The 24,771-nt window shown below is 45.0% G+C and overlaps 1 protein-coding gene across 5 annotated transcripts in view; it reads left to right on the top strand.

Annotated features, from left to right (window-relative positions):
• The window catches only part of SYK (spleen associated tyrosine kinase), a 96,726-nt gene extending 73,787 nt beyond the window's left edge, over positions 1-22,939 (top strand). For all 5 annotated transcript variants that reach the window (XM_033236815.1, XM_033236811.1, XM_033236813.1 and 2 more), the window contains 5 exons: positions 2,109-2,318; positions 3,297-3,486; positions 12,677-12,817; positions 13,458-13,570; positions 20,645-22,939. In XM_033236815.1, the coding sequence (XP_033092706.1) occupies positions 2,109-2,318; positions 3,297-3,486; positions 12,677-12,817; positions 13,458-13,570; positions 20,645-20,717 (727 nt within the window). In that variant the 3' untranslated portion in view covers positions 20,718-22,939. The remainder of the gene's footprint in view (positions 1-2,108; positions 2,319-3,296; positions 3,487-12,676; positions 12,818-13,457; positions 13,571-20,644) is intronic.
• Positions 22,940-24,771: the final 1,832 nt, after the last annotated feature.

The raw sequence follows: 24,771 nt of genomic DNA, 5'->3' as shown, positions 1-24,771 counted from the left end.
CCTTATAGTATATATTTTTAGATCTTTAGTTGTACACGCACGTTACTTAATTAAAATAAAATCATTCCATTATAACCATACAGTGTTTACATTTATTTTCTTTAATTTTATAGTTATGTCTCATTTTTCTTACTGTGAAAAATATTGATTCCAAATATGATTAGTATAATTATTTATTGGCTTTATCCTATGATTTCAAATAACAATACATATTATACAACAGTTAAAATTGCTAAATTTCTAAAATATCTTTGTATTTTTGTTTTTTTTGGTCTTTGGAAAGTATCCAACACGGAATGTACAAGTAAAAATACTGGTTTCTAAAGTCCTTTGAAAACACCCTCTCTTTGAATTGGTATGATACTAATACGAATGTGGTTGCATTTAGTAGCTTCATGGTATTTCAAATTTAAGGAATTTTTGTAAAAAAAAAAAATTTATGAGTAGGTAATTTATATAATTCATTCATTCATGTTAAAAATATAGACAAAAGTATACACAGACATGCGTGCTTTCCGGCCAGGTGCCGTGGCTCACACCTGTAATCCCAGCACTTTGGGAGCCCAAGGCAGGTGGATCACCTGAGGTCTGGAGTTCGAAACCAGCCTGACCAACATGGTAAAACCTTGTCTCTACTAAAAATACAAAAAATTAGCTGGGTGTGGTGGTGCACACCTGTAGTCCCAACTACTCAGGAGGCTGAGACAGGAGAATCGCTTGAACCTGGGAGGAAGAGGTTGCAGTGAGCCAAGATCACACCATTGCACTCCAGCCTGGGCAACAAGAGTAAAACTCTGTCTCAAAAAAGAAAGAAAGAAAGAGAGAAAGAGAGAGAGAGAAAGGAGAAATGCTTGCTTTCCAATCTGTCCCTTCCATTTGTTTTTGTGCATGTGCATCTGTGTGTATATACATATATACATATATACACACACAGATACACATACATGTATGTACGTATACACACACATACACACATATGTATACATTCACAAGTATATACATAAGCACATATATACACACAATCAAAATTGGTTGTGATACTTATTTTAAAATACGTTTTTATATCACAGTCATTTTGTACAATGAACAAAAATGTTTCTGTATTAATCATAAGCTTTTTCAGTTTGTGAAAGGTTGTGATCTTTATTCTCTGCTTAAATTTGTGAATTAACATAGACATGACGGTGGACATAATTTCAAGAGAGTTTGGGGAGAGGAGAGGCTCTCTCGGTCAATTTTGCAGAATTATGTCTTTACAATACTGAGTCTTTCAATCTAGAAACACAGCCCATCCCCGCATTTACCAGGTCTTCTTTAGCCTCTCTCAGGAGAGTTGTTTACCTTTTCAAAGCATTACATTTAAATGTATCCTTTTAAATTCTGCACCTAGAAATTCACTTTCAACATTTATGAAAGGCATTTTATATTCACATTCATTACACGTAATCTGAGATGGTGAATCCCAAGATGTTACAGGAATTCATGCATGTCATCGTTGGTGAGGTTTATTTACAAGTTATTTAAATATTTTGCAGTTTAGGGTTTTTGCTTGGTTGGGACATTCTTCAGTACTGTTCTTCACCATTCTTTTTATTTTATTTTATTTTTTAGAAACAGAGTTTCCCTCTGTCACCCAGGCTAGAGTGAAGTGCCAAGAAGCTCACTGCAGCCTTGAACTCCTGAGTCCAAGTGATTCTCTCACCTCAGCCTCCTAAGCAGCTGGGACTACAGGCTTGCACTGTCACGTCTAGCTGATTTTTTTTAGAGATGGGGTCTCACTATGTTGCCCAGGCTGATCTTGAACTTCTGGCCTCAAGCAATCCTCCCCCTTCAACCTCCCAAAGTGTTGGGATTATCGGCATGAGCCACCATGCCCAGCCCCCACCATTCTTTTTTAGTAATGGGGCATTACTCTCAATGTCTATAAAATTAGGGAATATAGGTTGGAAGGCCAGCCATCCCTTACAGGCGTCTGAAGACACATTGTCACTCTGTGGCAAGTATTTCCATGGGACTGTTTCCACGTGGGGATTATGCTTCACAGGAGAAGATTATCTAGAAGTGAGGCATTTCGGAAAGTTTCTTGTGTGTTATGATTTCTCTTGCAGAGTTGTGAAAACAGTGGCTGTGAAAATTCTGAAAAATGAGGCCAACGACCCCGCTCTTAAAGATGAGTTATTAGCAGAAGCAAACGTCATGCAGCAGCTGGACAACCCGTACATCGTGCGCATGATCGGGATATGCGAGGCCGAGTCCTGGATGCTGGTTATGGAGATGGCAGAACTTGGTCCCCTCAATAAGTATTTGCAGCAGAACAGGTATTGTCAGGTGCCCCCACAGGTCTGGAAGCTGTCCCCTAAGGGACAGGGCCCACCACTGGATGGGCTGAGCAGCCTGATTTCCGTGGGAAGCCTTCCCACTCTCCTGTGGCTTCCCTTATTGGTCCATACTCGGGGACCTTGACAGAGGGACAGAGGGAGACACAGTCTTTGGATTCAGCTCTGTTAGCTCTAGTTGTTCAGAGAAGAACTCATTCGACAGTTTTGTCTTTCTTTTCTTTCTGTATTCATTCAGTCTTGGCCTAGTGATAGACTCAGCCTCAGAATATCTTGACGGGGAATCTCCTTTCTCACTGGGAAGAACACGTTCTTTTTAAAGAAACATTTAAAATAAGGGCTTTTCTAAGAGGTGACAGTTATGTCTTATCTGTTTGGCTGACCTTATGTTCTCATGAGTAATGACTTCCGAAAATATCAGTCGCTGCTAATTGATTACATCCATCAAGGGAGTAATCGTGTTCTCATCTAAAGCTGTTGTGGAGATGAGGAAACTCACTTGGAGTAAGACAGAATCATGGCTACCGAGGAGCTTGCCTTGTTTGCTGTGCTGTGTTTGTACTTAGATTGTCTCTTTGGTCTCCATGGAAGGGAGGTGTTCTTACCCTTTATAGGTGAGAAACTGAGACTCAGGGTTAGTTCTGTGACCTGTGCAATACTGGAACAAGGATTTAAGGTGGTGCCTGGCTGTCTGTGAACCAGGCCTCACCACTCTGTTGTACTGCTTGTCTTGCAATTCCAAGCATGCCAGGAAACTCAATCCCATTGAACACCAGGAGAATATGGCATTCAGTCCTGAAGAGCTATATGCTAACAAAGGTATTTGTCACCACTTGTGAGTTTTGTTGTTTAAGAAGAGGGAAGGAGTAGATTCACCTACTGCCTGCATGAGGAGCATGGTTGTTTGTTGTGAAATGGGTCACTGTCTGTTATAGCTGATGAGATCGTTGTGACTTTCAGACATGTCAAGGATAAGAACATCATAGAACTGGTTCATCAGGTTTCCATGGGCATGAAGTATCTGGAGGAGTGCAATTTTGTGCACAGAGATCTGGCCGCAAGAAATGTGTTGCTAGTTACTCAACATTATGCCAAGATCAGTGATTTCGGACTTTCCAAAGCACTGCGTGCTGATGAAAACTACTACAAGGTAAGTACAACTTAGCTAATATTTAGAGCAGCCAATGGTAAAAAATACAAGATAAATGTATGTTTTCTTTATTTTACTATTGGTATGGTTTCAAAAAGCAATTTTGCTACTTAAAAATAACTATGTAAGAAATGTTCTTATAATCTTTGATTTTACTGTTTAAAAAATAAAAATAATATATCACACCTTGAGATTTACTCAGTGTAGTATATTCTAAATTATGTTTCATGGAATGATCAGGAATCGAGGTATTAAGTGATGATTCGTTTTGAAAAAAGAAGAATGGGATTCCTTCATTAAGTTAATTTCAAAAGTTTGGATTGGACAGCTTGATTCTTGCAGGATTTCCCCAAAGCCCTTTTCATGCTACTCAACATTACGAATGTCAGTAGAGGGTTTTGCTGCATTGCATCTCTCAAACCAGATTCATCCGTGACATCCTTTTCTGATAGGACATTTCATAACATCTGGTGGAACACTGTTCCACAGCCTGGAGCTGTTGGAGCTTGGAGCTCCAGTATTGCAGCTTGGAGCTATTCCAAAATCACCTTCTAATGAACACCTATCTACACATGTAAAAGTTAGGAAGTGAAGATTTATCAAATAAACTCATTTCCAAAATCACCTTCTAATGAACACCTATCTACACATGTAAAAGTTAGGAAGTGAAGATTTATCAAATAAACTCATCATCTGTGTATGTCCGCTATAGATGTAGAAATTGTTCTATTGGCTTAACTGGTATCCTGAGGAGTTGAAGTGTCAAAAAATAAATACAGTGCTGGAAAGAAGAGATCTAGATAGTTATGTGACTGAAGCTAAAAGAAATCTATGCCCCTTAGTTTGCTGAGGCAGAGATTATCAAGAATTAAGGGTGGACTTCCAGCAAAACATAAAGTAGAAACTAGTTCTGGGTGCAGGCTTGGACCTCCTAAAAAATAATTTCACAGTGACCAATCCCCTTGCTAATATGACTTGACCCCTCTCTGAACCCTCAAATGAACCAATAACAACCAAAAGAAGAAAAGGTAAGAAAGCTCCATCTTCATATTAACTCATCCATGTTGTATACCTAGGGTCTGTGTTGACCAACTGGAAAATGTGATGGGATTGGGTCCCGCTGAGTCAAAGAGGGTGCTGAAGGCAGGTTGACAACTCTGCTGGTCTCTGGTGAAGTCCACGTGCTCAGAAATAGATAGCAATCTATTTCCTGAAATTTTCCTGAAAATCTACCTAGTGGATGGCAGATGGGGTCCTGAGTTTCAGGCCCTGCAGTGGTCAGAGACTCCACCCTGAGTGACAATACCCGCCCACTCACCTTTCCCTAAGAGGCAGTCCATGGACCAGTAGGTGATGGGGAACGGTGGACCTCAGCCACCAAAGGGACTGCATGAAGGGTAAGCCACAAGAGCCAAGCTCTCAGGCAGGCAGGCAGACTCCACCATCTTGAGCACAAAGGCCAGGCGAGAGTACAGCAGGGCTCAGGCTGGCCATCCTCACCCCATTCTTCATACAGTAGTTTCCCAGAAGGAAGCCCCTTCAGAGGTGAACCACTGTGCGAAGGGCATCAGCATGGGCCTGGATAGAGACAGCAGGGAAATGGAGTAAGGGAGACAGCAACCTAGGATGAGCAGCATGGGACATGCTGGAGAAATAAGCCTGTTGTAAAGCTAGATGTACCTCATTATGATCATTAGACAGAAGGAGACAGCCTGTCTGAAGCAAGGACACAGGTGAGATAGAGAAGATGAAACATGGATGCTGGTCACTTTATCCACTGCTGTATAACAATCCCCTGAAACTTAGTGTGAAAAACACCACCAGGTGTTGGTTTCCTTGCCATCCTGCTGTGTGGGCAGGGCCGGGTGGGCAGGGTTTAGTGTGTCTGCTCACAACAGGGGGTTGTACGGTGGCCCAAGGGACAGGAGGACCATTTCCACTCTGCTCACTCACACTACTCAGCCACTGAGCAGCTGGTTAGACACGGCCCATGCTGGAGACCTCTGCGGGGCTGTCAGCCAGCTCACCTGCACACAGCCTCTCCTTGGGGACCTTGGGCTTCCTCACAGCATGGCAGCTGCAGGCTGAGAGCAGTTACCCAAGAGGCAGGAAGTGGGGGCTGCCAGGCCTATAAGGCCGGGCCCAGAAACTGCCTCAGGGTCACTTCCACCTGATCCTGTTGGTCAGAGCAGCCAAGGCCGCCAGCTTCGAAGGATGGGATAGATAGAACCACCCTTGTGAGGAGAAGCATCAAAGAGTCAAAGAACATGGGGCCAATTCTAAAACCGCCATAGATATTAAACAGCTTACCATTAGAAAGCAAACTAAAGTAAACTAAAAAGTAAACCAAAGTTGTCTTTGGACAATCAATGAAGAGAAAAAGCCACTAGAGAAATAGAAGCCATGTTGGAAGCAGCAAAAACAGACCAAACTGCTGAAAAGACAGGGTAGTGGAGGATTTCTTTATGAAAAAAAAGGAAAGTGAAATAGAGAATAAAAAGTAGGCCGAGAGCAGTGGCTCACACCTGTAATCCCAGCACTTTGGGAGGCTGAGGCGGGCGGATTACCTGAGGTCAGGAGATCAAGACCAGCCTGGACAACATGGTGAAACCCCATCTCTACTAAAAATACAAAAATTAACTGGGTGTGGTGGTGCACACCTGTAATCCCAGCTACTCAGGAGGCTGAGGCAGGAGAATTGCTTGAGCCTGGGAGGCAGAGGCTGCAGTGAGCTGAGATCATGCCACTGCACTCCAGCCTGGCCAACAGAGCAAGACTCTGTCTCAAAAAAAAGGATAAAAAGTGAAACAAGATCAAAGAAAACTTCTAGCTGTGGAAGCAAATGAACTCTGGCCCTCGGGGAACCATGCGTGGCAGTGTGTATTTGTGCAGCATCATGACTGAAAACACAAGTGCTCTTTGATCCAGCAGCTCCTTCCAGGAGCAAACACACACATCTGGTAATGTGCACTCTAGCACGGGCTGCCGTAGCAAAAATCTGGAAACTGCCTGACAACTGTTCAATAGAGTTTGGTCCATGCAGTCATAGCAGATTCACAGCAAGCTCACAATGCAGCCCTTTTAAAAGTGACTTTATTTGCATGTGCTGACCTAGAAATATGTCTACTATACATGATTAGGCAGAAAAATTTAAAAGTACAGTGCAAAAAGAATATGCCCCTAGTTTGTTGACCAGAAAAAAGTAAATACTACCCATTTATGCATGTATCTAGGTTATTCTAGAGAGAGGCTAACTTTCATTACATTTAGGATTTGTCAAAGGTTTACTTTTTTCATCAGTTCGAAATTCAGAAGAAACTTGAAATAATACACATAGCTGTATTGTTCATGACTTGTAAGATCAACATTTTAAATTAGCACACAAGGTGATGGAAACAGAAGTGAAATCAGTCGTGTCATTTGGAAGAGAAATGCCAGGGCACCTTATGGTCTCCAGACTGATGTCCTTGTGATCCGCCATAGTGCCATGAAATCAGTTTTCGCTGAAATCATGTCCCTCCCTCCACCGCAATGAGACCTCACACAGGTGACATCAGCAGAAGATAACAAGACTCCGCTGTATGCCCCCGAATCCCAAACCCAGCAGAGAGGGTTTTGCTATACAGTTTTGACCTCTGTACTATCACTTGCTTTTTAAAATTAGGATAGAAGAAAGCTTAGATCATTTTTTAATGATGCTAGCAAATAGTGTATGCTAAAATAATTGACCTGGGAGGAGAACTGATCAAGGTGGACAACTAAATGCAACTAGTATATGCTCCTCCATGGAGCAGGACCAAAATAACAAGTACATATTCACACTTCCAATAGATGATCTAAGAGAGAACACGGATGCAACCAAGGAGCGACAGGAAGCACAAAAAGCAAAGCAGAGGGAAATGAGGCAGCCTGCTTGGCCAGGAATGATTGGGGAGCTGGAAGAAGCTTCCAGATGTGGGGAAAGCATAAGTGAGAGATCCCCAGGGCTCCACATTCCAGCCAAGGCCTTCTACAATCCTAGTGACAGGAAAATCCCTCGACTCATGTGGGCCTTAAGACTACCACAGGGAGCTGCCTAGGGATCACACAGAGGCATTGCTCCATAGAGGGAACTCACACTGAGTCCCACAGGCTTCCAAGCTCTGAGTCGCTGCGGTTTGGTGCCATACTGAGAACCAAGCCCCCAAAGGACTGCATCTTGCCCTGGGACTATTGCTGATGCTGCCACCACCGGGCCAAGGACAGAGAGGAGAGTGGACACTGCCACACACCCCAGGGACAGATCCCCCTGCTGCTGCAGGCTGCTGTGGGACTGAGACACAAGCAAATCCCACCCCCTATAGCTGCCTGCCTGCACTGCTCCCCCTGAGAATGGCCCCAGCCTCCCCAGGAGGAGGCCCATAGCCAGCGCCATTCTGAGAGCCAAGCTTCCAAAGGTCTTTATCCTTCCCTGGGCCAGGGCTGATGCTGCCACTGCCAGGCCATACAGGGAGAAGAGAGGCCAGGCACTTTCACCTACCACAAAAGCAAATCCCACCATGACTGCTGAGGGCTGCTGTGAGACCAGGGCTCAAGGAGACTGCATATCCCACAGCTACCTGCCTACTCTGCACCTATTGAGAGTGGCCCTACCCTTTCTGGTGGCAGGCCTTCAGGGCAGCCACTCCTGGCAACCTAGAGACCACCCTTCCCTGGGTTTGGTTCTTTTTAAAAGAACCAAACAGAAATTCTGGAACGAAAGATTCATTGAATGCAATAAAAAATACATCCCAAACTTCACCAATAGACTAGGTCAGGCAAAATAAAGAATCTCAGAACTTGAAGACAGATCTTTTGAAACAATCTATTCAGACAAAAATAAAAAGAAAAGAATAAAAAAGAACTAGACAAAACGCACAAACACAGCAAGGAAATAATGAAGCCACAAAAGCAGAGATTTATTGAAAACAAAAGGACACTCCACAGAGTGGGAGCGGGCCTGAGTACAGGGGTTCTAGAGCTCAGTTACAGAGTTTTCTGGGGTTTAAATACCCTCTATATAGACAACAGAATAGTATTCAGCCTTCAAAAGGAAGGGAATTCACTACAATATGCATGAGCCTGGAGGACATTATGCTGCGTGAAATTGAGACAGGAGAATAGGGCCTGGAGGCAGGGAACCTGAGCACTTCCACTTCCTAGAACTAAATCGAATGGAAACACTTCAGATATGACAGGAAATATCCTCTTCATTTACACAGGGCATACACTCAGGAAATGACTTTGTAACGTTACTTCATCCTCTTCATTTACATAGGATGTACACCAAGTAAATAACTTTGTAACTTCACTTAGCCTCTTCATTACATAGAGTGTACCCCAAGTAACCAGTGAACACCTCTAGAGGGTGAATAAAAAAGAATGAGCAAACCGTTCATGATATATGGGACAGTGCAAAGCAACTGAATATTCAAATCGTCAATATTCCCAAAGGTGAAGAGAAAATCCTATTTAATGAAATATGAGATCAAAAGTTCCCAAATCTATCAACAGACCTAGACATCCAGATACAGGAGGCCCAAAGGTCCCCAAACAGATACAATGCAAAATCATCTTCTCCACAGCACGTTACAATCAAACCACTTAAAGTCAAAGCAAAAGCAAATATACTAAAAACAGCAAAAGAAAAGCTTCTAATCACCCATAAAGGAACCACCATTAGACTAACAGCGGACTTCTCAGCAGACACAGTCCAGGAGAGAAGGGGATGACATTTTCAAAGTGCTGAAAAAAAAGTACTGCCACCCAAGGAGACCATGTCCAGCAAAACTATCCTTCATAAATAAAGGAAAAATAAAGCCTTTCCCAGGTAAGCAAACGCTGAGGGAATTCATCACCACTAGACTAATCCTTGAAGAAGTACTCAAATGAATCCTAAACGTGGAAGTAAAAGGACAATATTTACCATCATAAAAATCACAAAAATATAAAACTCACTGGTAAACCAAACATACAAATAATCCTGTTAAGTAGTGGGCTAAGAACATAGATAGACATTTCCCAAAAGATGATATACGAATGGCCAACAGGTATATGAAAAAATGCTCAATATCACCAAATAGCAGGAAAGTGCAAATTACAAACACAATGAGATACCATCTTATCCCAGCTAGAATGGCTATATTAAAAAGATTTTTTTTTAAATGCTGGCAAAGATGCAGGAAAAAGGGGAACTCTTATACACTATTTGTGGGAATGTAAATTAGTATAGTCACTATGGAAAACAGTAGAGAGACTTCTCAAAACAAAAACAGGCTGGGCGTAGTGGCTCACGCCTGTAATCCCAGCACTTTGAGAGGCCAAGGTGAGTGGATCACGAGGTCAGAAGATCAAGACCATCCCAGCTAACACGGTAAATCCCTGTCTCTACTAAAAATACAAAAAATTAGCCGGGCATGGTGGTGGTCCTGTAGTCCCAGGTACTTGGGATGCTGAGGCAGGAGAATGGCATGAATCTGGGAGGCGGAGCTTGCAGTGAGCCAAGATCACACCACTGCGCTATAGCCTGGGTGACAGAGCTAGACTCCATCTCAAAAAAAAAAAAAAAACTACACATAGAATTACCATATGATCCAGCAATCCTACTATTGGGTATTTATCCCAAGGCAAATAAACTTGTATCAAAGGGATACATACACTCATGTGCTTATCATAGAACTATTCACAATAGCAAAGATGTGGAATCAACGTAAGTGGCCATCAATGGATGAATGGGTAAAGAAAATGTGGTGTGTATATATATGTGTGTGTGTGTGTGTGTATACATATATATACACACACATATATATGTATATATATACACATATATACATATACACACACACACATATGTGTGTATATATAACACACACACACACACACACACAATGGAATACTATTTGGCCTGAAAAAGAATGAAATTATGTCATTTACTGCAACATGGATGGAACTGGAGGTCATTATGTTAGATGGCATAAGCCAAGTACAGAAAGACAGATGCCACACGTTTTCACTCATGTGTGGAAGCTAAAAAAAAAAAAAAAAGAGATTTCATGGAGATAAGGAATAGAATGATAGATACCGGAGGCTAGGAAGGGTGTGTGGATGGGAGTGGAGATGAAAGAGGTTGGTTAATGGGTACAAACATACAATTAGACAGAACAAATGAACTCCAATATTTGATAGCAGAGTGGGGTGACTATAGTTAGCAACATTATATTGTATATTTCAAAGTTGCTAGAAGAGAGGGCTTGAAATGCTCCCAACACATAGAAATGGTAAGTACTCAAGGTGCTAGATACCCCAAATACCCTGACTTGATCATTACGCATTCCATGCATGTAACAAATACATGTACCCCATAAATATGTAAAATATTTTGTATCAATTAAAAATTTTTAAAAAATAAATCATTGGAATTGGCTTAAAACTGTGGACATATGCACATTAGTACTTAAATATACTTATGAACAGCCCAGTATTTCTTGGATCATAACCGTAAAGCAGTATTCAGACTTGACTTGTCTGTTGCCATCTGTATTCCCCATGAAGCTGTGTGTGACCAAAAGAAAAGAGGAGAGGAGAAGACTAAAAGATGCAAAGATTTTATATATATAAATATATAATATATATATTATATATATATATTATATATATATATATATAAATATATATTATATATTATATATTATATATAAATATATATTATATATTATATATAAATAAATATATATATTATATATAATATATAAATATATAATATATAAATAAATATAAATAATATATTAAATATATTTAAAATTTTTTAAATAATTTTAAAGCTTTTAAGATTTAATATTTAATAGTATCTTTAAAATTCAGACTAAACATACAGACACACACACACATACACACACAGTATTTTGTGGCTCAGGATTTTATTCTTTGTTAAAGTTGTGATAAAATACATGTAACATGAAATTTACCAGCTTAATCATTTTTTAATGTGTACAGTTTAGCAGTGTTAGGTACATTCATGTTGTTATACAACGAATATCCAGAACTCTTTTCATCTTGCAAAACGGAAACTCTGTCCCCATCAAACACCGACTCCCCATTCTCCCCTCCCTACTAGAACCTGGCAACCAGCATTGTACTTTCTGTCTGTATGAGTTTAGCTACTCTTGGTACCTCACCAGAACCATACAGTATTTGTCCTTTGGTGACTGGCTTATTTTGTTATGGTAGAGGGTGTCCACCTTCTTGGCATCTTGTACAAAGAACTGGACAAAATGCACAAACACAGCAAGGAAACAATGAAGCCACAAAAGCAGAGATTTATTGAAAACAAAAGTACACTCCACAGGGTGGGAGCGGGCCTGAGCATAGGGGTTCTAGAGCTCAGTTACAGAGTTTTCTGGGGTTTAAATACCCTCTAGAGGTGTTCACTGGTTACTTGGGGTACACTCTGTGTCAATGAAGAGGCTAAAGTGAAGTTACAAAGTTATTTACTGGTGTACAGCCTATGTAAATGAAGAGGATATTTCCTGTCATATCTGAAGTGTTTCCATTCGATTTAGTTCTAGGAAGTGCTTAGGTTCCCTGCCTCCAGGCCCTATTCTCCTGTCTCAATTTTACTCAGCATAATGTCCTCCAGGCTCATGCATATTGTAGTGAATTCCCTTCCTTTTGAAGGCTGAATACTATTCCCTTGTCTATATAGAGGGTGTTTTGTTTATCCACTCATCTGCTGAAGGACACTTGGGTTACTTTCATGTTTTGACTATTGGGAATAATGCTGCTATGAACATGAGTGTACACAGTTTTATGCTTTTCTTTCTTTCTTTTTTTTTTTTTTTGTTTTGAGATGGAGTCTCTCATTCTGTCACCCAGGCTGCAGTGCAGTGGTGTGATCTCAGATCACTGTAACCTCCGCCTTCTGGGTTCAAGCAATTCTCTTGCCTCAGCCTCCCAAGTAGCTGGGATTATAGGCACTCACCACCACACCTGGCTAATGTTTGTATTTTTAGTAGAGACGGGGTTGCGCCATGTTGGCCAGGCTGGTCTTGAGCTCCCGATCTCAAGTGATCTGCTCTCCTCAGCCTCCCAAAGTGCTGGGATTACCAGCATGAACCACTGCGCCCAGCCCACAATTTTTTTCTTAATGGAATTTCTCCCTCTGCTTTGCTTTTAGGCCCAGACCCATGGAAAGTGGCCTGTCAAGTGGTACGCTCCGGAATGCATCAACTACTACAAGTTCTCCAGCAAAAGCGATGTCTGGAGCTTTGGAGTGTTGATGTGGGAAGCATTCTCCTATGGTCAGAAGCCGTATCGAGTGAGCCACTCCTGTTTCATTTTCTCACTGTGGGGCCATTAGAACAGATAAGCACCAGAGTGTCTTTACAGGAACCTGAAAATCCTAAAATCTGAGCACCTCTCTGAGTCTCCCATTATCTTTTACCAGTAAGCAGTTAATGTGCCCTCAGTCTATTCCAAACTGAGGACGAAATATGTGATGCTCACTGAAGAGTGTGTTTTCCCCATTGTGTGTCAACGCATGTAAATATACACAAAATATAACCCAGCTCATTATTCATTAGAGTTGAAATAGAAATCATGACTCTTTACAGTATCTTAGTTACATTTTTTAGATCTTTTAATTAAAACATATATACCAAAAAGGGCACAACTCTTAGCATGCGGCACAGTGGTTTTTCCACAAATGAAACATACCCATGAAATCAGCCCCCAGATGAAGAACAGAACCCCAGAGGCCTGTTTCCTCTGCACACACAGCCTTCCCTGCGGATGACCCATCTGACTCCAGCATCACAGATTAAGTGCTCCTGTTTTTATACTTCATATAATTAAAATCATACAATGTGTACTCCTCCATGTCTTGGAGTGACTGTTTTGTTTTGTTTGGCTAACACCTTTTTAAAACAAAAAGCTTATGCATATCTTGCATGTTGTAGGGGATGAAAGGAAGTGAAGTCACCGCTATGTTAGAGAAAGGAGAGCGGATGGGGTGCCCTGCAGGGTGTCCAAGAGAGATGTACGATCTCATGAACCTGTGCTGGACGTACGAGTGAGTACCTAACACTGTCTGCGACGTATTTAAATGCTCTGGAGACAGGTGAAATGGCTGGGCGTCTGAAAAAAGCATAAAGTTCACCTTTTCATGAATCAGGAATGTGCCCCCTTTCTAAACAAACAATGGTGGGGGCTGGTCCTGCTTTAAGAGGCCTTGCTTTCTGGCCCATGCACTTACATGTGGTAGAGCCTAAAGAGCAAGTTTAGACAGAGACTCTAGCCCAAGTGTCCAAATTTAAACATCGATAATGGTGGAGATATGGGGCAAGGGCAGTCAAGCTAAAAAGGTGTTTGTAAGAGTCTGGGGCTGGATGCCGTTTCTGGCATATAGAGGATGGTAGCAGTACTCGGTAGGGGATGTTATACTTTCCTGACTCCCTGATGACCATGAGCAGTGAGGGTGACCTCGGACTCTGGCCAGCTCACAGATGGATTGGCGAAGGTTGCACTTCCCTAGAATCTACCTCATCCTTGAAGTGGTGGCCTCAGTCCACCCTGACTGCCCTCATACATCTCGCTTAGTGGATCCCAGGTGCTGTTATGCTTGTAAAGTACACCTGGCATTATTCTCAGGTGATGCTCAGGGCAGCTGAGCAGGGAAGGAAAATGCACTGTCACTGAAAACTAGGAGTACAGCTTTGCCAGGCTCAGCAGCCTGCTTGTGCGTGCGGAGCACGGTGACCCCAAGCTGCCATCTGCAGCTCCCTGGTACTGGACTGTGCACACAGAGCCCATGCAGCTTAGAATCGACGTGGTTTGTGATCAGGAGGACATCACAAATCCTGGCCATGGATGTGATGCTTTGTGGAATCAGCTTTGCCCTCAGATACAGCTGACATTGCCAGAGCTTCTGGAAGATGAGGGCTAGTTCTTTTTTTTTTTTTGAGGTGGAGTCTCGCTCTGTCGCCCAGGCTGGAGTGCAGTGGCCGAATCGCAGCTCACTGCAAGCTCCGCCTCCCGGGTTCACGCCATTCAGCCTCCCGAGTAGCTGGGACTACAGGCACCCGCCACCTCGCCCAGCTAGTTTTTTCTATTTTTTAGTAGAGATGGGGTTTCACCGTGTTAGCCAGGATGGTCTCGATCTCCTGACTTTGTGATCCGCCCATCTCAGCCTCCCAAAGTGCTGGGATTACAATGAGGGCTATTTCAAATGCTGCAGATGCCACCTGGGGTTCCGAGACCTCCCCTCCCCACCCTGGGAGTATCACTCGACCACAGTTGTGAGTGACGGGGAAATAATCTCACTCTCCATCTAGAAACCACCAGGGGGCAGCCACAAAGGCAGCAGGCAAACTGTGGGTAGATGCTTCCCTGCCCCTGCTGCTGCTGTGGCTCCGGAGAGGGGCCTGGCCTGGGCCCTGGGGCATCTTCTCCAACCCCAAGTGTTAGTGCTACAGGGAGAGCTAAGTGTCAGCAAGAGGGAAGTGTTATTCATGGATTTAGGAGGATGTTTATTCCTAAGTCTTGGCTTAATTCTCCCAGTGCCCAAACCAGAATTGTCAGAACCATTGGCAGGTAGGCACTGGCAGCACTGGACCCTGGGGAGGGCAGCCCTTGGGCACGTGGCAGCCTATGACCCTTTATTGCTAGTGTTCTTTGGTCCTGCCTGCAGCTCCCTTTGCAAGGCTTCCCTTCCTGTAGGAGGGTGAGGAGGGTAGAGTTTAAATCATTGTGATACAAATGCAAAAACTCGGAATTAAAAATGAACTCGCAGTGGGGAGTTTTTACATTTAACGTTGGTGCTGATCTATTTATTTCTGTCGATTCTTCTTTGTGGTGTGTGTTTTACAGTGAGGAGTGAAAAGTGGGTGGGGAGAGGGCTAGGTGCTGCAGCCAGGGGCACCACCTCCCACTTGGCTCCCAGGTGGCTGCGGTGAGGCCGCTGAATACCCTTTGGGCCGTGGTGCATTCTTGTGACTCAAGGAATCAGGATGGGGGCTGCTGGGCCCACCTCTGTCCTCCATGGACACACTAACAGTGGGCACTGTTATTTCCAGAATGGTCCACCAGGGGGAGACTGGGGAGGGAAAGCAGTCTAGGTGATGCTCACTGGATATTCACCAGAATTACAGCGAAGTAAAGCAGTAAACAGTCTCCTTAAGAGAGCATTCTTTCTCTTACGTTTGTATTTTCCCGCCTGGAGATTTCAGATGCAACCTGAGTGAGGTTCCCAGGCAGGCAGTGTCTTTCCCCTTTTGGTTCCCACCCCAGTCCGCTCTGCAGTGGTGCATTTCCGTGAGTTCTGCAGGCTTAGAGGAATCAGCTCCCGGGCACAAGCCCCAGTCACAGGGAAATCATGACGATGGCCCATGCCCCAGATTAGAAATCACAGCTCTTTATCAGACTTTGATTTATTTCCCAACAAAGCGATATTTCTGAAGGTTACAGTGTTCCTAGTAGTGACCTCAAACAGGGTTGGGGGAGGTGGGGAGATGTTCAGAAACTTTTGAAGGAGCTGTATTTTTGTCTGTGTTAATACCTGAGTTCATTGCCTCACGCCAAGCAAATCGAAGATGCAGACACCCAAGAAGTGAGTTTAAGAGCAGAGGTTTAATAGGCAAGAGAAAAGAGAAAAGCTGTCTCTCCTGCAGACAGATAAGGGCTGCCAAGTGGTTCTTCAGGTTCCTGTGGAAATACACAGGGTTTTATAGACGAGTTTGTGTCTGATTTACATAGGGCCCAAAGATTGGTTGGACCAGGTGGGTCATTTACATAACACGGAAGGAAACTGGTCGCCCCACCCTAATCTTTTATTATGCAGATGAGGTCTCTACTTGGCCGGCGCCATGTTGCCTGCTTTTTTTTTTTTTTTTTTCTGAGACGGAGTCTCGCTCTGTCGCCCAGGCTGGAGTGCAGTGGCACAATCTCAGCTCCAGGATGGTCTGGATCTCCTGACCTCGTGATGCGCCCACCTCGGCCTCCCAAAGGGCTGGGATTACAGGTGTGAGCCACTGCGCCCGGTCTTTGCCTGCTTTTTTACTGCACACTTGGCGACAAGGAAAGTGGAAGAGGGAACCTCCATGTTGAATATCCCTGGCCTCCAGGTGTCCCTTTTCTGTCGACACAGCTTCCAGCATTTACCTATGCGAGCTTTTAGCTTGCTTATCTATGCTTGCAGCTTGATTTTTCAGGCTGCTTTTTGTTAGAAAAAGACATGATTTACGGGCTGCTTTTTATTACAAGGAAACCTTACAGAGGACTCTGTCACCCACTCTATATGCCTAGATAATTTCTTTCTAGCTCCGTATCACTTTGAACGTAAGAAATTCAATGAGGTGCACGTGAATGAAAAAAAAGAAAAACATTCCTTGGAGCAGGGCCACAAGGAGAACTCAGAAGCGCCAAGGGCTGGTCCTGGTAACCCGGGCTATTGCTCGAGGCCCTCCAGAAGGTGCAGGGTTCCCTCACCTCAGCCCTTGTCATCAGTTCCAGGGTGTGGTCCTGGAGGGAATTCAAAGGGACTTCCCAGCCTCAATGACAGAGCCCTGAGAAGGCAGACAGCATCCCTCACTCACCATTGTGAGAGAGCCAGAGATTATCTCCAACCCCTTTTTAGTCCTAGCGGGCTCTACAGCTGGACCTAGAAACCAAATTGATACCAGGCAGATTACTAAAAGAAAAGCATACCAATTTTATTAGTTTTACATGTTTATGGGGAAACTCACAAGACAGTGAAGTCTAAAGAAGTGGCCAAAGCAAGATGCTTTTATACTTTTTAGACAAAGAACCATACATTTAAGAAGAAATGACAGGACAAATCTGGCTAGGAGTAAATTTTCTAGAGAAGGCACTAGGAGATATGAGGATGGTGTAAAACCAGTGGAAGATAAGGGATACTTTGTTAAATATGTTTACTCAGGCCCACTGCAGCTCCGGTGCCCAATCTCTGATGATGAGGGCCATTTTCTCATCCTGCTACAGGGAGGGTCTCCTTCCCCGAGGAATCTTTATGGCTTGCTGCAGACACAAAGAGACAGGTCAGCGCGTCCTTTCCGAAACTACAAGTTATCCAATATTTTCAACTCAAAATAATCAATACCCCAATCTGGCATATTTTGGGATGGCCCATGCTTCACTCCTTCCCCCTCTGGCTTTCCAAAGAGGAAACACATCAGAGCCCTGCCCCATGCAGGTCACTCAAGAAGGCAGCGTGAAAGCCAAGAAGGAAACACTGGCCCTTAGAAAAGCAGGAATCAGTCAGGAAGCCTTCCACTGTAGTGTTTTCCGGAGCCAAGTCATGCTTGGGGTGATTGAAGACACCCGTGGGGAAAGCCCTTGCAAATGGAGAGAAGTTGGTGCTCTCAATCCTGAAAAACAGTCTCCTAATAGTCCCAGCCCTCCAGTGGGGGCCTCTGCCGAATGGAGAAAATTCCTGGGCTGTCCAGTTTCTCTGAGAGGCAGGGAGGCTCTAGATGCGGCTCCAATTCCTGTTTAAAGATCAGTAAGCCCAAGATACAGCATGAATTCCCAGGACCTTGGTGAGATCTGCCCTGGCTCCCTGCACAGTACCTCAGCCAGCTTTCCTCTGAGCGGCACATCCTCTGAGAGCCCTGGGTCTTTCACAGGGTCGGTGGCCACTGCCGGAGCTCATGCTGTGCAGGCTGCCGCCCCAGATGCAAGCTTCACAGAAGCCTCAGACCCTGTCCTTATCAGACCTTATGGTTGGGACTGGAGCAGACAGGCAATAAATAATAAGCTAAAAATAAGTGTGTCCTATGGTGTATCTTAGGAAAGGGATGACTCCAGTGAGAAAGCAAAGCAAGGAAGGCACAGGGACCCGGAGGACATCCCGTGTGTGTATGGGATTTTTAAAACCCTCTCGTGTCGAGGTAGTTTCTCAGAGTTGCCTGCAGCACAGAAGCATATTGGAGCTTCTAGAATGTGGTGGATTCAATGAAGGGACTACAGGTGGTCCTAGTGTATTCTCTGTTTTGTTTAGTTTTGCTTTGTTTTTTTCATTTTTTCCTCAGTGGTAAACAGCCACCCTCTCCAAGGTGATATATAGAGACAGACCGAGAGAGCAGGAGGGAGGTAGATGAAGGGAGAGAAAGAGGGAGGGAGGGAGAGAAGTAGTCTCAGCACAAACCCGGGTATGGTTAAAGGGGGTTTATTATGAATAACAAAAGATGCTGCTTTCAGCCCAACAATCAGGAAATTCCACGGGTTTTAGGAGCTCTGTGCCAGGAACCCAGGATGAAGACGTGTATCTCTTTATATAAAATCACACACTGGGCACTTTAAAAGAGAACAGAAAATCATGGGGAGGGAAGGGGCACACATCCTGCAGGGGCTCCAAATAGGCCACCTTTAGGGCTTGCAGCTGAGACGCGCAGGCTAAGAAGCAAGGTTGGGTATAAGGATGAGGGGAGAGGAAGGGGGTCACTGGGCACGAGGGCCAGAGCAGAAACTGCACTCTGGCCTGAAAGCAGAGTGGCAGGCCAGGGCAGGGCAGGAAGCTGGGCACGCAAGGGCACTGCATCACCCTCCTGCTGCTGAAGCACCGCTGTGTCCCACCTTCCTGGAGGCAGCACCTCCCATGGATGTACAGGAGACATTTCCTAGGAGACTGAGCAGGTGTCTTTCCTGAGGACGAGTCTGCATGCCTGTTTCCCTTTATTTGTTTGGTGCTTGGCTGCTGGGCAGATGAACCCCCAGAGCAAGATCCAGAGGTGCTCTTTGTACCATTTGGATCCCCGCAGTTGGAGCAGAGCCCCCTGTTTGGCAAAGATGCTAAAGTATGTTCTCTTTGACTCTAGAAGTTTAGGAGCAAGACAGAGGCTGTCCCTCTGGGTGGACGCATGCTCCTGTACCAGAGGCGTGGCCACCATATCCCCTCCTGGAACACACTTGGTGGCCAGAGACAAGGTCCCTCTTAGTGACACCGTGGGAGGCCCGTGTCCCCAGACGTGACCACAGATGGCTGACCACACTGATCAATTCCAGCAGTTTTATCATTCTGCTCGCTATTGAAAGCTATAAGTGAAACCATGTATTTTGATGCCATTTGACAAAGCTACCCATTTTGATTTGTAGAAGCCACTCTGCTCTTAAAATGATAAGTGAGTCTTGGTTCTGATGCACGTTCTATGGCTGTTCTCTTGTGTCGACATTGAACAATATGAAATTGCCATTGCCATAGGTCAAAATGGCTGAACGTGGACAGTTTCATACAATTTAACCTCACATTCTATTTCACTTTGTCACTTATTGTATTTCAACTTCACCCACTTGTAATATATCCAGAAATCTTGCAAAATAAGAAAAATAACTTCTAAGTGAGGATCGATTATCGGGGTTTTAGTACTTGCTTCCAACTGATCTGTAAAGGATGTCTGTGTGAGAGTAAACAGAAGTGTCTGTAAATGTTTGTTTAGAGACTGCAAATTGTTAACGCTTTTGCCCGTAGTTCACTAACACCAGTGCCTCCCTGGCCAGCAGTGGCAGTAAGGACTGGCTATATTAAGGTGGATCATAGACAAGCCCCAGGTCTTTGCTTCTGCCATGACATGTTTTTAGTTTTCATAAGAACCCGTATCAACAGCTCATTTTCAGAAAATCCAGAGCCATCGATTAGAGTGTGGAAAGGGAGAATTAAAGCTATGTTCGTATTTCTTCTCTTAACAAGATTATGAGTCAGATGTTGACTATATCCGCAGTACATTTGCCAAGTATTTTCAGACACCTGTTTTGCTAAAATCACAGAGAGACAGCCTCTTTGTGTTGCCTGTGGCACAGAAGCGTATTGTGTGCCGCATATCTGAACCTGGGGCTAAAACACTCCCAGTTCTAATGCAAAAAGTCTCCTACTTTAAGGTGGACGTGAATCACCTGGAAGTCTTGTTAAAATACAGATATGGATTATTTAGGTCTATAATAGGCTGACACTTTCTGACAGCCTTCTGGTCACCCTGGGGCAGGTAGCTCACGGACCACACTGTGAGCTGCAGGCCCTAGAGTCAGCCACCAGGGAGCAGCACCACTGGTACTCAGCCTGCAGAGGCCCCGCTTGTGATCAGCATTTTTTCCACAAGCACATTGACAAACAAGAATGCATCTCTTCCCGTTCCAGTGTGGAGAACAGGCCCGGATTCGCGGCAGTGGAACTGCGGCTGCGCAATTACTACTATGACGTGGTGAACTAACAGCTCCCGTACCTGTCGGTGGCTGTCTTTGATCACAGAAGCAATCACAGGAAAATGTATCCAGAGGAATTGATTGTCAGCCACCTCCCTCTGCCAGTTGGGAGAGCCAGCCTTGGATGGAACACGCCCGTGACGTGTCACCCAAAGCCTGTCCCAGGACTCACCCTCCACAAAGCAAAGGCAGTGCTGGGAGAGAAGACGGATGGCAGGATCCCAGGGGCTAGATGGATTTGTTTGTTTTCTTGTCTGTGTGATTTTCATACAGGTTATTTGTACGATCTGTTTCCAAATCCCTTTCGTGTCTTTCCCCTTCTCTGGGTCCAGGAGTGCATTTGTTACTCATTGCGCCCAGGGGCATTGCAGAGTGGCCTAGAGCACTCGCACCCCAAGCGGCCTTTTCCGAATGCCCAAGGATGCCTTAGCATGTGACTCCTGAAGGGAAGGCAAAGGCAGAGGAATTTGGCCCCTCCTACGGCATGGCTCTGACAGCCCATGAGACTGATCCCTGGTCACTGGAAAGCTTTCATGACAATAAAAGTGTTTTGAGGCTTTAAAAAGAAAATCAAGTTTGACCAGTGCAGTTTCTAAGCATGTAGCCAGTTAAGGAAGGAAAAAAAAAAAAAAAGCCTGGATCCTGTTTTACTGTCTCTGTTATGAGATGGAAGACTTACATGTTTGTGATAAAAGGGGACCATTTGAATGAACTGGCTTGGCTTACTTTCCCCCCAAAATTCTCTCTCCTGCAGACTGTCTTGAAGACCGGGTGACTGGTAAATAAAGCCCTGCATGGAGGCTGCAGAGCAGGGGCAAGAGGCCCATCCCCCAGCGTCTCACTGAGGGCAGCTTCGGGCTGCCTTCCCCTGAACGTGGTCCACACCTTCCTCTCCTCCACAGAGAGGGTGCTGCCAGAATCCCCTGTTGCTTTCTGTGACTGTAATGGGGGACAGTACAGGGATCAAAGCCACCTAAAGAGTTTCCAAAGGAAGTGTTAATTCATCACAAGCCAAAGACCCTGAGCCTCACCACAAATAGGCCTTTTGGAATGTGAGTTTGAGGTGAAGATACAAGACCGGAGAATTATTTTCTGGTCTTAACTAATCCTTGACTTATGAAAGGAGTGGTTGGATGTGCCAGGTTTGGTAAAGTGGTGACCGCATCTGAGAAAGAGGCTGTGAGGCTGAACTCCTGGTGGCTTCCTTCTGTAACTTCCAGAGGGAGTCTTTAACACAGGCCCCATGCTCGTAGGAATATGGTAGAACCTATGTAGGAAGTGTGTGCAGTTTTCTCTCTTCTTTCTGTGTGATTTTTGGCCTCTTTCTCAGCACTTCTCCCTCCCAGGAGCCGTGGGATGCCAAACATCCAGAATGTGATGGGGTAAGAGGTGGGCAGGGGCCTCACCTCCCTGCAGAGGTCCAGCTGGGTCTCCTTGTCCCTGGACAATCTCCTGAGCCTGTCCGCTTGGTGAAGCAGGCACCTGTGTACAGAATTCCCACTGGCCAGCACGAGGAAGTCTTTTCTAGTGAAAATGTGTCCTGTGGTCAGGAATAATTATCCTTTCCCCTGCAGCCACTAAGAAGGGCAAATAGAGAAAGGCAACTGAATTGAAGGATGGGTCATGTGAAAAGGGCTACATTTGGGAAGCTGGGAAAGGCCTCCAGGCTTCTAGAGCTTCTAGAGCAGCTAGCTTGGGCTGGATTCTCATACCCAGGCTGCCCCTTGGATTGTTCTACCCAAGCTTTTCCCTGGGGTCTGGGCTCACTCCATAAGGTAAGGTGCCTTTCACCTTATGGTCCTTCTTTAGCAGGGAACAAAGGAGCATCATGGACAGACTGGCCTAGCGGCATCACATTGGCTGCTGGGGCCGTGAATATCTTGTCCCTCAGCAGGGCTGAGTGTTTCTGTCACAGAAAACAGTACGTTCAGTGGTGAAAATCGTTGCATGCATGTTTTCATCTGAGCATGTCCTTCTCCCATACTCCCTATCACCCAGCCCTGCCTGTAGTTGCTGGATGGTGATTGCCCTTGGACATCAGTCCAATGACTGCAAGTTGGCCTGGATTTCTACTTGCAGAGGCAACAGCTGCATTGTCAGGCCTCCCAGCCCTGCAAAGAGCTCCCTCCACTGGTTAGCAGTGTGTCATGTTTCCCATTCATTTCAGAAGAGCTACATTGTGTCACTGGACATTTTTAAAAACTGTGATTTTTAATAAAAACGTAAATTTAGCTTTGTGATGATTTTCATGGAAGTTATCAGGATATGGTAAGTCACACTGTCAAATAGTGTCAAGCAGCATTGTCAAAGGGGTAGCTAAATGTTTTCTAAAACATTAAGTCCCTGCCATGTCCTAAAAAAGTGAATGTGTGGGTCAGGTGCAGTGGCTCACGCCTATAATCCCAACACTTTGGGAGGCCCAGGCAGGAGGATCTCTTGAGCCCAGGAGTTTGAGACCAGCCTGGACAACATAGTAAGACTTTGTCTCTGCAGAAATCAAAACATTAGCCAGGTGTGGTGGTATGCACCTGTAGTCCCAGCTACTTGGGAGGCTGGGGCAGAAGGATAGCTTGAGCCTGGGAGGTCGAGGCTGAAATGAGCTGTGATGGCACCACTGCACTCCAGTCCGGGTGACAGAGCAAGATCCTATCTCAAAAAAAAAAAAAAGAAAGAAAGAAAGAAAAAAAGAAAAAAAAAAGTGGATGTGCACAGGCCACTCAAAGTTGTCTGTGAGATTCCACCACACAGCAGGGGGAGGCCCATCAGGGAGGGGCCCTGTCCTGCCCTGCCTCTATCTTTTATTGGTGAGCAGAGCATCTACCCAGCAAGGGCCTGACAGCCCATGGCCTGCCTAATAAAAGACAGACTGAGGAAACCCAGAAATCCCCCATCAGGGCAAAGCAAGGTTGTGGGTTTTGAGCTATTCCTTTCTCTGTGAAGACAGCCTAAAGGAAACTGGGGTAGACAAAGAAAGCCCCAATCTCTGCCTATTCTAAGGAGGTTACACACATGCACAGACATGCACACATATACATATACCTACACACATGCACGCATGAACAAAAGGCATGCACACGTGTACATATGCACACATGCATATATGTTAATGCATACATGTATATACACACATACACATGTACATGGGCACACACATTTATGTGCACACATGCATCCATACACATAAGCACATGCACAAATGTGCACATACACACATTCACATGTGCACACATGTACATACATGTACACACACTTGTACCCACGTGCACACATAAACATACACATATGCAAAGACAGGCACACATGCACATGCACACAAATACACAGAACATACCTGCACCACACAGTACCCATAGACATACAGCAAACACACATACCACATACACCTTCACTGCACATACACACATTATGCCATACACACACACCACACAAGCACACACACACAAAACGCACACAGCACTGCACATACTGAACCTTACTCCAAATAACCACTTAAAAAGCCACGTGAGGCAGTGGTCCTGCAGTGGACACACCCTCGTGTGTATATCCGTCGTCACCACCACCCTCTCTGGGGTCAGGCAGTAAGGGTCTCTCCCTCACAATCTTCCATCCTAGCCTCCCTTGGGTCCCCTCTGCTCTTGCCAAGCCAAGTTAGGTTTGGAGGAAACAATGAATTTGGCTGGGCCAGGGCTCCCTGGGTCAGCTGGGAGATGGGAAGGACAGAGACTGCCCAATAACCCAGTGGCCTACAGGGGGCTGCTCTAAATACAGTGGGATGGTGAAGCCCCCTAAAGTCAGAGAACACAGCACACAACAGACCAGTGGGCTCCAGCCCTGCCCATGGGCACGTCCTGTAAATTGAACCCCCGAGCACCACAATTTCAGCTGAGGGTGGCTGCGCTGACACATGCAAGTGCCAGCACAGTGGCCTTATTCTAAAAATGTCAGCAGATGCCGTGGTCTGTGCTGATCATGCCAGTGGCCAACTGCTGGAAGGAATGCTGTGGGCAGCAGACAGCGTGGGTCTGGGACGGCTCAGGAAATAAGCACTGGCCTCTGGCTTCA

Source organism: Trachypithecus francoisi, unplaced genomic scaffold (genome assembly GCF_009764315.1).
Source record: "Trachypithecus francoisi isolate TF-2019V2 unplaced genomic scaffold, Tfra_2.0 Lachesis_group16, whole genome shotgun sequence".
NCBI lineage: Eukaryota > Metazoa > Chordata > Mammalia > Primates > Cercopithecidae > Trachypithecus > Trachypithecus francoisi.
Note: the sequence above shows the minus strand (reverse complement) of the source record. Positions and strands in the feature narration are given on the sequence as shown.